The 14,794-nt window shown below is 48.1% G+C and overlaps 3 protein-coding genes and 1 pseudogene across 3 annotated transcripts in view; 1 reads left to right on the plus strand and 3 right to left on the minus strand.

The window, feature by feature from the left end:
- LOC118514525 (locomotion-related protein Hikaru genki-like) overlaps window positions 1–7,608 on the minus strand; it is a 105,930-nt gene extending 98,322 nt beyond the window's left edge. The window contains exon 1 of the mRNA XM_036061499.1: window positions 6,435–7,608. The gene's annotated coding sequence lies outside the window, so the exon portion shown is untranslated. The remainder of the gene's footprint in view (window positions 1–6,434) is intronic.
- The window catches only part of LOC118514574, a 60,183-nt pseudogene extending 49,650 nt beyond the window's left edge, over window positions 1–10,533 (minus strand).
- Window positions 10,534–10,559: 26 nt separating this feature from the next.
- LOC118514543 (GPI transamidase component PIG-T) lies at window positions 10,560–12,533 on the plus strand. The gene is made up of 2 exons (XM_036061530.1): window positions 10,560–10,817; window positions 10,895–12,533. The coding sequence occupies exons 1-2, from the start codon at window positions 10,646–10,648 to the stop codon at window positions 12,505–12,507; spliced, it is 1,785 nt and encodes a 594-aa protein (XP_035917423.1). The 5' UTR covers window positions 10,560–10,645; the 3' UTR covers window positions 12,508–12,533.
- Window positions 12,534–12,593: 60 nt separating this feature from the next.
- Window positions 12,594–14,242, minus strand: LOC118514557 (cyclin-dependent kinase 9). The gene is made up of 4 exons (XM_036061547.1): window positions 13,962–14,242; window positions 13,803–13,887; window positions 13,462–13,719; window positions 12,594–13,394 (listed from the first exon to the last, which is right to left on the minus strand). The coding sequence occupies exons 1-4, from the start codon at window positions 14,123–14,125 to the stop codon at window positions 12,708–12,710; spliced, it is 1,194 nt and encodes a 397-aa protein (XP_035917440.1). The 5' UTR covers window positions 14,126–14,242; the 3' UTR covers window positions 12,594–12,707.
- Between the last annotated feature and the right edge of the window lie 552 nt (window positions 14,243–14,794).

The raw sequence follows: 14,794 nt of genomic DNA on the forward strand, positions 1-14,794 counted from the left end.
GTCATCGATGCCATAATCGACGTTCATGAAATTCTTAAACAATTCTTCCTCGAAACTATGATGTTGCTGCACTCGATCCGATTACACTTCAAACTTAACAAATCTCCTCAATGTTGTAAATTTTCCATGAATTTCCTACCAGAATGCCAGGAGAGGAAATCAAAATTTCTTAGAGATATATTAGAACAGTTCTAGGCAGCTTTCCGGTTCGAGATGGTACTACAGGCGATATGACATTGGCTTCATAAATGTCTTCTTCTATTTACAGCAAACCCTTAACTTCATTTTTCATTTTCTCCTTTTTTTTTGTTGTACCGTTCATACAGAATTCTCCGGTACACATAGCGCGCGACGGCTATAGCTTTTACCTTACCACTTTGGCGGAACCGGCATTTGCCTCCATTGCAGGTGAAGCATCAAATTTGTGTTGAATATTCACCGGAAACCCATTGAACCGCGAAATCGAGCCTCATGCGGCAAAAGATTATCCCACAGTGGAAGGGATTGCCGCGACGAAATATGGGAGGAAAAAAGAGCAGTTTTTTTTAAATTGTGATTTTCACCCGAATTATAGCCGCCAAAGCGGTGCGAGGGTAGCTTTAGGCATCAGGTCCTCAGGAGCACTCTGTTTTCAACACAACCCGCTTGGACGTTGGAACTCTTCACGCGCCTCAAACCACTGCTCAAACTGCCAAAAGCTTATCCCCGACAGAGTAGACCACACGGCTGCTAGGATCCCCAACCTCAACATCTCGCCTTATTTCGACAGCAGAACGCTTCACAGGTTGGTTTCGTCTATCGCCAGCTCCTCCACAGCCGCCACCAACCACAGTCCGGACGGCCGGGTGATAATGACATTTTACCTTTTCGATCTATCTCCAATCCGCCACATCATGGCTCCCCCGCCCAGTATCGGAGACGCTAATAGGAATCATCCAAAATGGCGGTGCGGAAGGAAATGCAAAGGCACGATAATGGAGGCTGGCTGTGCGTCGGTAGAAGTTTTCGTGCCCTCGAAAAAAAAAACCCCCGACGGCCATACTTTGACGGCGGTCAATATGAACTTCGAGGAAACCGGGATTCAAGGACGCACGAAGGCGGTGGTGAACGAAGCCACGACGATGATGAAGCTAACAACGGCAACCCCAGCACGCTGCCCGGGACGAGACAGGTGGTGGTGGTGTTCGGAATCAGGTTCGGTTGTTGGATGGTTGGTATGAGAAATCGAAAATTTGTCCGCCAAATACACCGTGTAGTGGATGGTCGTTTTGAAGGAAGGAAGGCGGAAAGGAATGGGACCCCCTGCCTGCTGGAACATGAACTCAGCAGCACACAAAGGAAAAGTTTCAATCAAATTTCCAACGTTTTTTCTTCCACTTCTACGATCGTCGTCGGTTCATCGGAAGCGCTTTCTATGGCTACGATGTAGATGGTGTGCCAGGTTACCGGGATAAGCTGGGGGGGGTTTTGCATTTTACCCGTACTTTCTTCCTTGGCGCCCCCTTTCATTCTCCGTCCATTGATCGCTTTCGCCCGGTGAAACATTGAACTTACTACCGCTCCAGCAGTCCCGGAGCACAAGCTACACACAGCTACGGGACCACCGATACCGGAATACTATCCGGGAACATATTCCCAGGTTCACACGTCATCCCGAAACGAAGTGAAAATTGTTACTTTATTTTCAAAGGCATGAGCAAACACCCATGCCACAAAGGTTTCCCGGCCCTTCTCGATCCGCCCCCAACCCCTGTCAGATTACTACAAACGGAGGCAATAGCTACAGGTTCAGCTTTTCACCACACAAACGCCTTCCTTGCCAGGGTACAACATTTGGCAGCAATATCAAAGGCAAACAATAAAACAATTCGAATTCCACCTCTCACCTCCCCAACCTACCCTCCACCCTCTCCCTCTCGGTGGTACACGTGTACCGTATGCGACTTTCATTTGTGTGTGTGTGTATGTGTGTGCCTCTGTGCCGTGTTGTGGGGAATGTGAAAAATAAAAGTAACATTCGGTTCTACGGTTCTTTCTTCTCGGGTCCCCAACCAAAACGGGGGAAAAAAACGGAAACGGAGTATCGGCACACGAAACTGAAACGCAATGGCAACAGCTGCTGCAGGAATATGGTGTTAGCCGATAAGAGCTTTCGGTAGAAATAATACTGATAAACGAAAAACGAGCTTTTCCGTTGGGCGAGAGTGTCGCTAGTGAGCGACACCGAAGGACCTTTCGTTGGAATAAGGGTACGGAAAAGCAATACAAAGATTGTCCTTAAAATAAACACCGAAACAAACAACAACACAGCTACCACCGGGAAGAAGGTGAATTCTGGACGAATAGCAAGCTGGGACAGCTGGGAAGGAAAGTTTGAGGAATGCATGGATCGATGATTTGTCACGTCGCCATTGTACCTTCAACAGCGTGTTGTTTGTTATTTGGTTGGTTTAACAGTGCCTCACTCTCTCGGTAGCTAACCTACACAACTTCGGACTGAAGGACGCCCATCACTACCGATTAGCGCATTCGCGTGTGCTTACTGACCTCTGATCCTTTTAGTCAAAGTTGTTCCTACATTCCTTTCTCTCATGCACACGCTTGAGTGATCGGAAAGGATTTGAAAAATATAAAATTCCGCTGGCTTTCCTTTTTTGAAATAATACACACACACACACACACACACACACACACACACACACACACACACACACAGAAAAAAAAACTTTTCCTTCGTTTGTTCGGGGCGCGATCGAGACGTTCCTCGAATTATGGGAACAACGCACCCTTCACCCTCAACGCCATCCAGTGGAGGTGTCGGAAAAGTTAGGTTAGAAAACCACCAACACGCTCCCGACACTTGCGTAAAACTTTTGGAGGGCAAAAGCTTAGCAAAAGACGTTAGTGGACATTGTGGGAGGTTGGGGAAGGGAAGTTCACGTCACTCGAAATTCGCGGTGAACCGTATCATGGGAAATATGGAAAGAAGGAGGAAAAGTTTCCGGGAAAGTTCACACGATAGGCTTGTGCAATGGGAGGTACGGCAACAACGGGGTTCGGGTGACGGAAATTCCGAATTCCAAATTCCAAAATACCGAAATACATTTCAACCCAACGATTTGCGAACGAACGGGCGTGCGAGCTACAAGTCAGTGGGCATCGGGCCAGGCGGAGGAGAAAGTCCTTCGAGCCATTCTTTTCTTTTCGTTCCTGGCTGCGGTTTTCGGGTGGCCACACATTTTGTGCACAAACGATGAGACCACCCGCCGGTCCGGTCACCACATTTGAATGGCCACTCGGAAAACAGACAGCAGTCAGCAGCCCGGCGGATCCCAGCAGTGCCAGAAACCAAAGTCAGTGTGGAATTTTCACAATTTATCATTTCTCCCGTTCATCTAAATTCCTCACATTTCTGGCAACGGAGGTGGTGAGCGTGCGGAGACACGCTGGCCAGGAGGTCCAATTCTCCAAGGATGCATGCACCACCGGCCGAGCGAGTGGGTGGTTGGCAAAGGCCGGGGTTGGTCTCTGGCTGCATAATGATTGCGCGACTGGTCACCGTGATTTATGTAATCGTTTGCGTTTGCCGGATTCCTCGCCGGACTCTAATGATGGGATCTTGTCCTGTTCTTTGTGGACAGAAATTTTTCATCAAAACCGCTCCCGTTGGTTGGCGGTGGAAGTTGGAGGGGGAGGGGGGGGGGAGAAGAAAAAAAACCGACGGGTGGTTGGACGTAATCCGCCAAAGGGCACAAGTCCTTTTGGGACGCGGCGTTTCGGTGGGTGTGGGATGTTTTTTCTTTTCCTTTTTCCATTCACTCGGCTCTATCCTGCTCACACTCATTTTCGGGCTCGGGCAATGCACGGGTAAGGAAAAAAAGCGGACCCCAATCCGACAAAGTAGTCCAAAGCCTAACAACGGTGGGTAAAGCAACCCTGGACGGAAGAGGCTAAGGGATCAAATCAAGTGTGGCACCGCGGTGGCATTAAAAGGTGGGTGGATCGTGGCGATAGGAGGCAAGCCACAAAACTCGCGAAGAGGTACTCAAATGCAGACACTCTCGGGAAAAAGGGAAACCTTGGGGAATGGGGGGGAGGGGGGGGGGTGGTTACTGGATGGAAGTGATAGGAAAAGGGCCGCGAGGAGTGGCTACAGAATAAGCAACATAAAATATAATCGCATCGACCGAGCATGATGGTGGCGCTGGAATCTACAGTGATTGACGAGTTTTAGCGATAACAGAATGACGCACATGTTGGAAAAGTTAGATAAAGCTTAGTGTAGTGTTATCCTTCATTGTTTAAAAATATGGTAAAACTCAAAAGACATTTTAAATATCGCAATAAATTCAAGAAATTTTCAAAAAATATGTTCATACTATATAATTATAGTAGCTAAGTTAAGATTATGATAAAATTACTTATTACACTATTAAAATTACTTTGATTAAGGAGCTGATCGGTACTCGAATCGATCGCACCGTCGTTCACACAGTAGGTTCGGAGATCAAATCCTATCCGAATCGTTCTCCCGTATTGAAGACTAGCTATCCAACTAAGTGGTATCAATAAGTCTAGTAAACCATTAGATAAGCGGCATGATCTAGCACATGTGGATAACTCAAAATGAATAACATCATTAGGAAGACTCTGTGACATAGTTTTAGCGGCGTAACTTTTTTACGACGGAACTTATTTTAAATCCCATTGACCTTCCCGTACGCAACGCAACGCTAAAGCCATGGGTGAATAAATATATTTTTTATCATTAAATCCATCCGTCTTTTAAATAAAGCCAAAGAAGCCTAAACATGTCAGGCCAGGACCTCTCTTGGTTGTATGAAGCCCCAAAGCAGAAAGAGAAGATTTAAATAGTTTTTGAATTTTTCAAGAAGATAACATTCTTAGAAACAGTGACATTAAAAATGTAATCAAAAATATGATCAATCTTTCTACTAATTTTAAAATAAGACATATTTTGTATGATAATACATTCAACATACCGACAGAAAACTGATTGTTGACCACACAAAATTAAGAAACTAGAATTAAATGGTCAGTATTATACGAATTAGCTGTAATGTTTTCCACCATCAACCACGAGTGACAAAGCACCCGTCAACCACTGTATTGGTCCCGCTTCCAAGGTGTGTGCTACATGGTTGGCCAATCACTTCATTCCATTACCATTTGCCATAAACGATCCAAATGGATGCCGAAATCCGAACATTCCAGCATTCCACCGGAGCGGACAAGGATGACAATGGGATGGAATGTGGTCGAATCCACTTGAGAGTCCTTTGCCTGTGACAACCTACGACAACGGCGACGACGCTTTGATGACGTTTGTTAAGGGAACGATACTCCTTGAAACTGGAAGCTGCAGCTTCCCCCCGTCCTTCATGCCTCATTGTCTTCGCTCGCCATTGCTGGCGCAACGTTCTGTTTGAGGTTATTTATGCGGGTTGTAGCTGGAGGTCGGTCAATGGTAACGCCGGTGTGGATGGCGAACCGAGGAAACGAACGGAAGAGTGTGCTAAGTCAAGCATAAATGTAGCCGTGCTCGTGGGAGCGGGACGATGAAGAAACACTCATCACTCCCTCCATCATCGTGTACGCCGCTCATCATTTCGTGTTATTTGCATCGCAAATCAAATTCCGATTTCCATTTCGTCATTTTTGGGAGAGATATGGTGAGGGTAGGAAAAACGAAATGGGGAAAGGGAAAAAAAGACACCGACAACAGCAAATTGTAATACTAAAGAACCACTTCTGCTCCAGTCTCGTCTTCCCGAGGCGAGGTGGCCTATCACCTTAGGCATTGCAATGATCCATCATCGAGAAAACAGTCGTCCGAAACTGCTCCGTTGGAGCTGAAGGGATCGTCGTCGTAACTCCAAACGAACGGAACGGAATCCCATCAAGCGTGAGAAGCAGGACGAGCAGGGCACGGTGAACGGTGGTGTTGTTGGAGCTCTTTGCGCCGGAAGTCGTACCATTCGGCTCCATCAATATCACTTTATTGCACGAGGTGACTTGGTCGTTTGGTGCTGTGTGCTGTTGGTTTTTGCTTTGTATGCAAAACGCTGTCAAATGAGTTGCTGAGTGGGTTTTCTTTCGACCTTCAATTGTATCCCGGTCGATGGAAATGACCCAGGAACCAGGTCCAGGTCCAGGAACGTAGAAACGGGCAACGATATCCTACCAAAACATGGGCTACACAGCACTGACAAGTAGCGGCGAATGGAGTGAGAGTGCATTCCTGTAAATTTGATGACCGTAAAGAGCGAGCACGGACTTCGCATCAAAAGATACGGCGAAAACCCGAAAAAAGGAAGTAAAGAAGGACAATCTCCGCACCAAAGTGTCCACTTTAAAATTAAATAAAACTTCAACGACAAACAACGCGGATAAGCACATTTCTCTTACCTTACTTCAGATCGTAACGGATGAAGTCGCGGCTTGGCTTTTCGGTCGCACTAAGGGGTAGTGATTATCGTGGACGTCCTACGCTGCGGTCCTTGCCTTCGCTGAACATGACAACCACCACTCGCTATCGGACGAAACACGCACAGCATCAGTTATTCGGTTTCTGTTTGTGTCCTCGTGTTTTTGAGTCGACAACACACAGCCTGCTGTGTTCACAACAAGCAGTTTCAAAATCCATCAAACGTTTCGCGAATCCTTCAGCCAACCCCAGGCCTACTGCGCCAAGTGCTGCCGTGATTGAGCACTTACGTCGGCAGCGGATAGATGGGCAGCAAGGCCAAGAAAACTGCCAGCGACACAACGCTCGAAAGTGTTCACACCGCCGCAAAACCCCTCACCTCTGATTTTGCTGATTGATTTGACACTAATTTATCGACTCAACTACGGCAAAGCGCGTCACACACCGGCGGCCACGGACGGAGCCAATTTTCACTTCATTACCAAACACACGCCTGGCCGACCCCGTCGGTGAGCCCACGCACAGCTTCTCACACACCACCATCAAACCGTCACCGGGTAAGTGTACATTGTTATCGTGAGGCATGTAACCAAATTTCTTCTCATCGGCATTAATGGAGAAAGTGCCGGAATCTACAAAAATTGCTCTTCCCGTCTGACGTCGTCTTTCCGCTTCCCAGCGCCCGCTTCTTCAGCTACTCTTCACACACAGGACACCTTAAGGTACAGAAGGATGGTACGTCCGGAAACAGCGTCCAGCGCGATTGACAGTCGGTCGAGGACTAAAACGGATCTACTTACAGCACAAACTGGTTGCACATTGAGAGCATTCGCGAGCGGCCGTTTGCTCTCTATACACATGCGTCGACTACCGCAACCGAGCGGCAACCAACGAACAGCGAACCACATGGTTGCCGAGCAGCACCATGGATCGGAACGGCAACGGTGTCCTTGTGCAAACTCCCGAGACACTTTGTCCAGTGCAGTTTTGTTCTTCTCCTTTGCCAGTGACACGGGCCTTTGTTTACAAGCCGACGGGGAACCCCGAAGACAACAACGAGGCCCACGACGGCGGCCCATTGACGATGCCATGGTTATGGCATTTCGTCCTGTCGGAGTGCCACGTGCTCGCCGTGGGATCGCGCTCGGAACTGCATGTTACCTTCGTTGCGAGAGCGGGAAAGCACACACACACACACACACACACAGCAGAGCCATTGCTGTGGGAAAAACTATCAACAAAAATAAACACCTTAAAGGGAAGCTTTCCCCAGGCGACTGTGTTGCGAGGCAGGTAAATCCTACCGGGATCCCTTACCAATCTCCCATAGAACCTCGGTATGGAGATGATGTACGATAAAGGTGACATATTACACTTTAACTCACCACCCAGCGCGTACAGCAGCCGCAGCCGGGGTCGAAGAACAGACGCTTTCCATAACGATTACTTTGTACGTCCGCAAAGTCAACCCCAAACGCCAAGTGACATTCATTCGTTCGGCGCAACGTAAAAGACCTATCTGGATAATTGGAAATGAAAAAGGGACACTTTGCCAAGAGCCACCCGGCGCGGAAGACGGTCCCGGAAGACGGGACGACTCACTGCTGTCCTAAAAAGGTGTGAAATCTTACATGTGGTACGGTACGGTACGGTACGGTGAAAGATATCCGTCTGGTGAGCAGCAGCTTGGTGGTGCCGGTGGGTTTGAAATGATGATCGTGACAGGATGAATTTATTTTCTTAGACGCGCTTGTTTGCAATGCACATTATTGAATGAGAACCGTCCTTCAGTCTACAGGGCTCACTGAAACTGTCCCCTTGTCTGTGGGGATGGGAAGAGGTACGTTCTTGGTACTTTACATTGCATTTGAATTTCTATTGCGTCTCGCGAAGTCTAGACAAGTGTACATAATGCGTTGGACCTCTAGAAGCAGTATTCATGAAGAGTAATGCCACTTGCACTTGCAATGTGGTGTTATTTTTTCAAAAGACGCTTGGAAGGTGTACATAATGAGCTTGTTTAAATGGAATACCATTTCTATGTTTCTGTGAAGAAGTTAGAATTTAATTGTAACACATTTAATCGACAGCATGCACATTCTAGCTGTCTTGCGATGAATAGTGAGATGAGTTTGGAATACATGTCTAGGATTCTTTTAGCGTAAGACACTCAATGGCCAAAAACAAACCCCAGGTGGATGAGTCGCTTGAGAGATTGTTTGTTTGCGATGATGGATAGAATTGCGAAACGCAATTCCGAATCCACTACTGATAAGATCTTTACCATACGCAAATCTTGGAGAAGGTCCTCAAGTGTATCATCATGGACTGGAGAGCTATTTCCTACAAGTCAATCTAAATTCTGGCACATACTGATCATCATCGACGTGATAGGTTTGAGGTTCTGCAATCCTTGGGTACGAGATTTACAGGGCAAAACTAATGATTGAGTCACTTCAAGCTAGCTAGTGTTCTTCAGATGAGTAGTCGTACCTTCGAAGCATGCGAAAACTTCACCTCTCATGGGCCGTATCGGTTACAGCCCTAGTATACACATACGTCTCTGAGACATGGACTAAGTCCTTAACTTACGAAGGATATTGCAGAAGCCGGTACGAGCTCTTGGGCAACTCGCACCTCCCAGCCTATGATGCCGTTTTGCTCGTTCGCGTGGACATAAGAGTCAACTGGCATGTTAGGTTCTAACAAAAATTGAGTAATCATCACCATTCGGCAGAGACTGCAGGCCGAGACCGTGAAGCAGTGGTAGTGCACGAAGGTAGCCCTACATGAAGTTCATGAACGATTCCATAATCGAAAATTAATAATCCCAGCATTGCCTTGTATCGTCCTTCAATTTACGATAATTTCTTCTTCTTCCTTGACACTACAACCTCGAGAGGTGGTCTCGGCCTGCCATTTCTGGCTTTCTGTGACTTAATTTTATCCGAAGTAAAGAAGTCAACCCTGCGTACGGGGAAGCGCTCTGGATGGGTCTGTTGTTGGTCAAAGCTCGGATCAATCTTGCAGATTGCGGTCATTGTTTCGGAAAGTTTCGTCTCCGAAAAGAGATTGCCCATCACTCCACTCACCTTGTCCGTCAGTAGCCGGGACGCTCGGATCATCGGGTTTACCGACTGGTCGTATTTCATCTTCCAAGTGAGCAGCGTGTTAACGTACTGATTATTGTTCTTGAAGTTTTCCCACGCTTGAACAAATTTACTATCCATATGTAGGTCCAGCTCGGTGGCTTCTGCATTTGGCGCCACCACTCTCGACCTATCAAGTGCACTGGACACTTCAACACGTTTTCGCAACTTTTCCCGACTACGATAAACACGAGATTCGAGATTCGGCTGTCCATTTCGTCGCGTACCATACGCGCCGTCTTACTTATTCCTCGAAACGCACCAGACTGAGTCAGAAGCTGCCCCTTCGTTGCCAATGTTTCACTAACTCCGCGAGCCGTCTTGTTTAGCTCATCGCCAAGCTGGCTAGCTTTACGGGCTGCGGCATCGGTCTTGACTGGATCTTCAAGCACTTCCGTCATACGGCTTCGCATTTTGTTCAGATTTTCTTTTAACAATTCACCACCTTTCGGGGCATTCGATTCGACTGCGTTGAACTTCTGCCTTGCGACCTTCAGTGCATCTGACCGTTCGAGTTTCTGCGCTTCCTCACGAAACTTTTTCAGATTTTCCTTCATGTCCCTGTTCTTTTCCAACTCTTGTTTAACGTTTTTGATGACTTGTGCGAAAAAGCCAGGCCTTCGATTCGAGTACAAGCGTAGTGAGTATGCCATCCGTACCGAGGGCACTACGGCGCTGCATATCCGGTTTATTTGTAATTCTGTCCAAAACCGAAACAACCTAACCTACGCAATGTGATTGTGGTTTTTGTCGCCTGTCTATACTTCAACCATCGCGTTTTATGATCTCACTTCAGTAATAAACCTCATTTAGTATAAAAACGGTAACATTTAATAAGCGCTTACTGCTCCACACATCGTATTGTGTTGACACAACTATTTAGTACAATTTGATTGTACTAAAACCAAGCATTGGACCATATAGTATACATCCGTTGCCTGCTACATCAATTGACAGCCGTTTTAGAACAACAAACGAGATAAACAAAAGGCCGTGTTTGTGTATCCAAATTTTGCCGCTCCCTCCAGCATAGTTTTGTTAAGTTTTAATGTGGAAATTTACACTATGGCACGTACTGGTGATAGCCTTATTAAAAGGCACCAGTGCAGAATTTTCCGACGTTTTCGACGAGGAGCTGTTTGTAAAGCCGCTGCCGGATAAATTCATCTACAGCTACTTTCAGTTCACAACCCGTTGGGAGCTGGGCAGGAACGATAGCCGTACGTAACTTGTTTCTTTTTAACCTTCACCAGCAAATACATACGAAACTCATGAATCATTGATTGTTTTTTTTCAGTGCTCCACACGAACCTAGTTCCACGCCCGTTGGCAGAGCTGTTCTACCACTTCGGTGTGCAGGAGCTACACCTGAGCTTCACGTACGGTTTGTGGCGATACGAGACCTGGGGCTATCCCGTAACCGATGCCGGACCGGGCGCAGAAGTATGGGCCTGGTTCGAGCCGACAACCGACCGTGCATCGGTTGATCATCGCTGGAAGATGCTGTGCGGTACGCTTTCCGGTCTGTTCTGTGCATCGTTAAGCTTCATCGATCCAAGCAACACGTACGAACCGGTGTACACGTTACGCCCGCAAACCCATCACTTTCCAGGCCAGCCCGAACCGATCCTTCGCTATGCAGCCTTGCCGCGGGAAATTGTGTGCACGGAAAACTTAACGCCATGGGCCAAACTGTTGCCGTGCCGGTCGCGAGAAGGTCTCGTCTCTCTGCTCGTCCCGGATAGCATTTACTCGAGCAACTACCACTCACTAGGCGTTCACATGCGGAAACTGTGCGCGAACGCCGAATGCACCGAATTTCAGTTGGAAGTGAAGCAGACAGTTAGTGTGGTGCAGGATCTGCGACTGTTTGGTGGACCCAACTGGTCCATCCGTAAGCTGTTCGGTCAGGGAATGGACGGTTCGTGTGCACTCGCCACGACCAGCAACGTGTATGTCGACGTGACGGATAACAATGGAGCTTTCGATGTGTCCCAGAAACCGGACGAAAGGATCCTATCGGTACGGGGCGGTGCTCGTACGGAACTGCAACGCTTCGACGTGAAGCAGTTCGAGGCGGTCATGGCAAAGGGGCGCCGAGCGATGTTTAACGTGGCCGTAATGGACAAGCGGGATCCGAATGTGATCATCGTCGCTGGACCTCCGCCAATCTTCGCCAAACGATTCATACTGGGCGTTGGCCAGGAACGGGGCAAAATTGTTACGCACATCACCAACGCCCACTGGGGAGCGCTGGATTTGATCGTGTTTGAAAACATTCCCTGGTTTGTGCCAATCTACCTACACACACTCACAATCCGGCACGGGAGCAAACGGATCCGGCCTGCCTTCCTGCACTACACGCCCGGCGTTCAGCGGGAACGGCCGTACGGGTTGGAGGTAGCGTTCCGCATTCCGGCCCGTGCCACCGTCGAACTTTCGATCGATTTCGATTACATCTTTCTCAAGTGGCAAGAGTACCCGCCGGATGCGAACCACGGTCATTACATTCCTTCGTCGATCATCTCGCTCCTGCTGCCCTCCGCCCGCAATTACACCTCCATTCCCCGGGAGGCCGCTCTCTTCCGTGATTCGTTCAACGCCACACAGCTGGCCGGATACTTCCTGCAGGTGCGCACCGAATCGTTGCTACTGACCCTCCCCACGCCCGACTTCAGCATGCCGTACAATGTGATCTGTTTGGCGTGTACCGTGGTAGCGCTCGCCTTCGGTCCAATACACAACATCTCGACCAAGCGGATCGTGGCCAAGGGTAAAGAAACGGCCAAAACGTCGCTCGGGGAGAAGGTGAAACAATTTTTCAAATTCAAATCGGGTCGAAATGCAAAGCAAGCCAAAGACGAACAGACCGCTAGCACCGAGGACCTGAATGCGCCCGATACGGAATAAAGCGGGAACAGTGGAGTCACTAGTCACACCTGGGCTAAAGCGCCTTTCCTTAGTATCCGAACAGCGAAATAAGAACACGTCGCCCATACGTAGCCTAGTAAATGTATTATGTTCAAACAGTAGTAAAGGTGACCACTTACGACGGGTCACTAAGTCTTGTATGCATGTAATCATCGTGATGACGCGATGACGACCTAAACCTAGTACACCCGATCCTGGTAGCTGTTGTCCTGCGGCTTCGCCTGCATATTCACCATCTGCTGCTGGTAGTGGCGTATGTGGCCCGGCCGTCTCGGTGGCGTCAGATACTCGAACATGCTCTGCGTGTGCTGCGACAGCATCTTGCTCAAATCGCACGGCATCGGGTCGGTCCAGAAGAAGTCGTGGTTCAGTGCCGTATCCGCATCGATACGCTTTTTCGGGTCCAACATTAGCAGATAGTCGAGCAGATCGATACCGTGCGGGTCCTTCACGTACGGGCGCAAGCGTTCGCGCACCTTACGCTTGTGTCCCATCGGAAGCTCCATCTTGTGGAACAGCTCGAGATTCTCCACGTCCGCCCATACATCGTTCGTGAACGAACCGCACAGCTGGGAGATGAGAATGAGCTGCTGCTGCTCCGTCGCTCCCTGCATGATCGGCGAGCGGGTCCACATTTCGGCCATGATGCAGCCGGCACCCCACATATCCACCGGCGGGCCGTAGTTGCGATCACCGAGCAGCAGTTCCGGCGGTCGGTACCAAAGCGTCACTACACGGTTGGTGTATCGGTTCGGTAACCCGTTCTTTGATACGCTGTATGCACGAGCAAGCCCAAAGTCGGCCAACTTCAGGACGCCGTTCTTCGTTATCAGTACGTTCGCTGCTTTCATATCGCGGTGCAGAATCTGGAAGACGCGTAGCAGAACGATTGGACGACCAAATCGGGACCTTGAACGTGCCAGATCTCCTTACCTTATTGCTGTGAATGTAGTACAGTCCGTTAAGCAGTTGCTGCATAACCTTCTTGATTTCACCCAAATTAAACTTCACATTGATGTTGGACAGCAGCCCGGCCAGATCGTGCTCGCAAAAATCAAACACCAGATAGAACGTGGAACGGTAACGATTCTGTACGGTGGCCTTGGTACGGCAAATCTCGATCAGGTTCACCACATTCTCGTGCTTCAGCAGCTGGAGGATACGAATTTCACGCAGCGCCGTAATCGGGAACTGCAACGAACAAGCAAACCCAACACAAACGGTGAGCTCATCCCGGATGTTTGCCCCGGATGGTGGGTGGCAGTACTACTTACGCCTTCTTTTTCATTTTCCATCAACACCTTCTTGAGGGCGACAAACTTTTTGGTTGATTTCTTTTCCCGTGCCTTAAATACCTCACTGCGGGAGGGCGAGTAAAACCACGAACATTGAATGGGGAATCTCCAGCGTACCAGCTCATTTCCAGCACTTACCCGAAAGTTCCCTGACCGATCTTGGTCACCTTCTCGTACTTGCTTGACTCATCGCAGTACGGGAAGTCGTAGTTTTCGATGTACTTTTGCTTCTCGGCTAGGCTTAACATGGTGCTTGAGGTCGACATTTGTCCGCTGGTGCTGGAATGTTCAGCTGTGCTCATGCTCTACACAACAAGCGTGGGAAAAATGCACGTTTTCTCTTATTTTGTCTGCAAATTCCAATTTTTGTACGTGTGTTTTGGTTGTTGTTTGTGTTAGAAATAGTGATGGACGATGGAACAGTAGTTCCGGCAAATGTCAAACGATTGACAGTTATCCGATCCACAAGCGAGGAATGGGTGTTCCGGATGGAAAGTTTTCTTTTGGTAGCAATTTTTGAAATTCAATAAAAATTTCGGAAAAAGTGGTTCAAAAATTATTTATTTGTTTACTTTGATGCAATCTTACGAGTGAGTAAGTATATCTGAAGCAGAACGAACGGTTCTAATACAATTTCAAGATTTCCTTTATGCTTAAAAACCGATATTTCACTTTTAGTACAGCTTCACAAATTTAAACTGACCGTTGTGCCGTTCAAATTCACATTGTTTCACTACGTACATCAAACAGAACAGCAGAGTTCATCCACTTACTTCAAAGTTCTTCGGAAGATAAGATAGATAGAGTAAAAATTTGATAGATTCATCTCCAACAAAACCTGCTCAGTGGTCTGTAACAACCAACAAACCCGACTGAATCTGTAGCAAGGAGCACAAGTCTGCCGGAGTGTGTTTGGCACAGGCGGAACTGTGTTGACTCGTAAGGTAATACTCAGGGGGCCCCGAATTTAC

This window comes from Anopheles stephensi, chromosome 3 (assembly GCF_013141755.1).
Source record: "Anopheles stephensi strain Indian chromosome 3, UCI_ANSTEP_V1.0, whole genome shotgun sequence".
NCBI classification, from domain to species: Eukaryota; Metazoa; Arthropoda; class Insecta; order Diptera; family Culicidae; genus Anopheles; species Anopheles stephensi.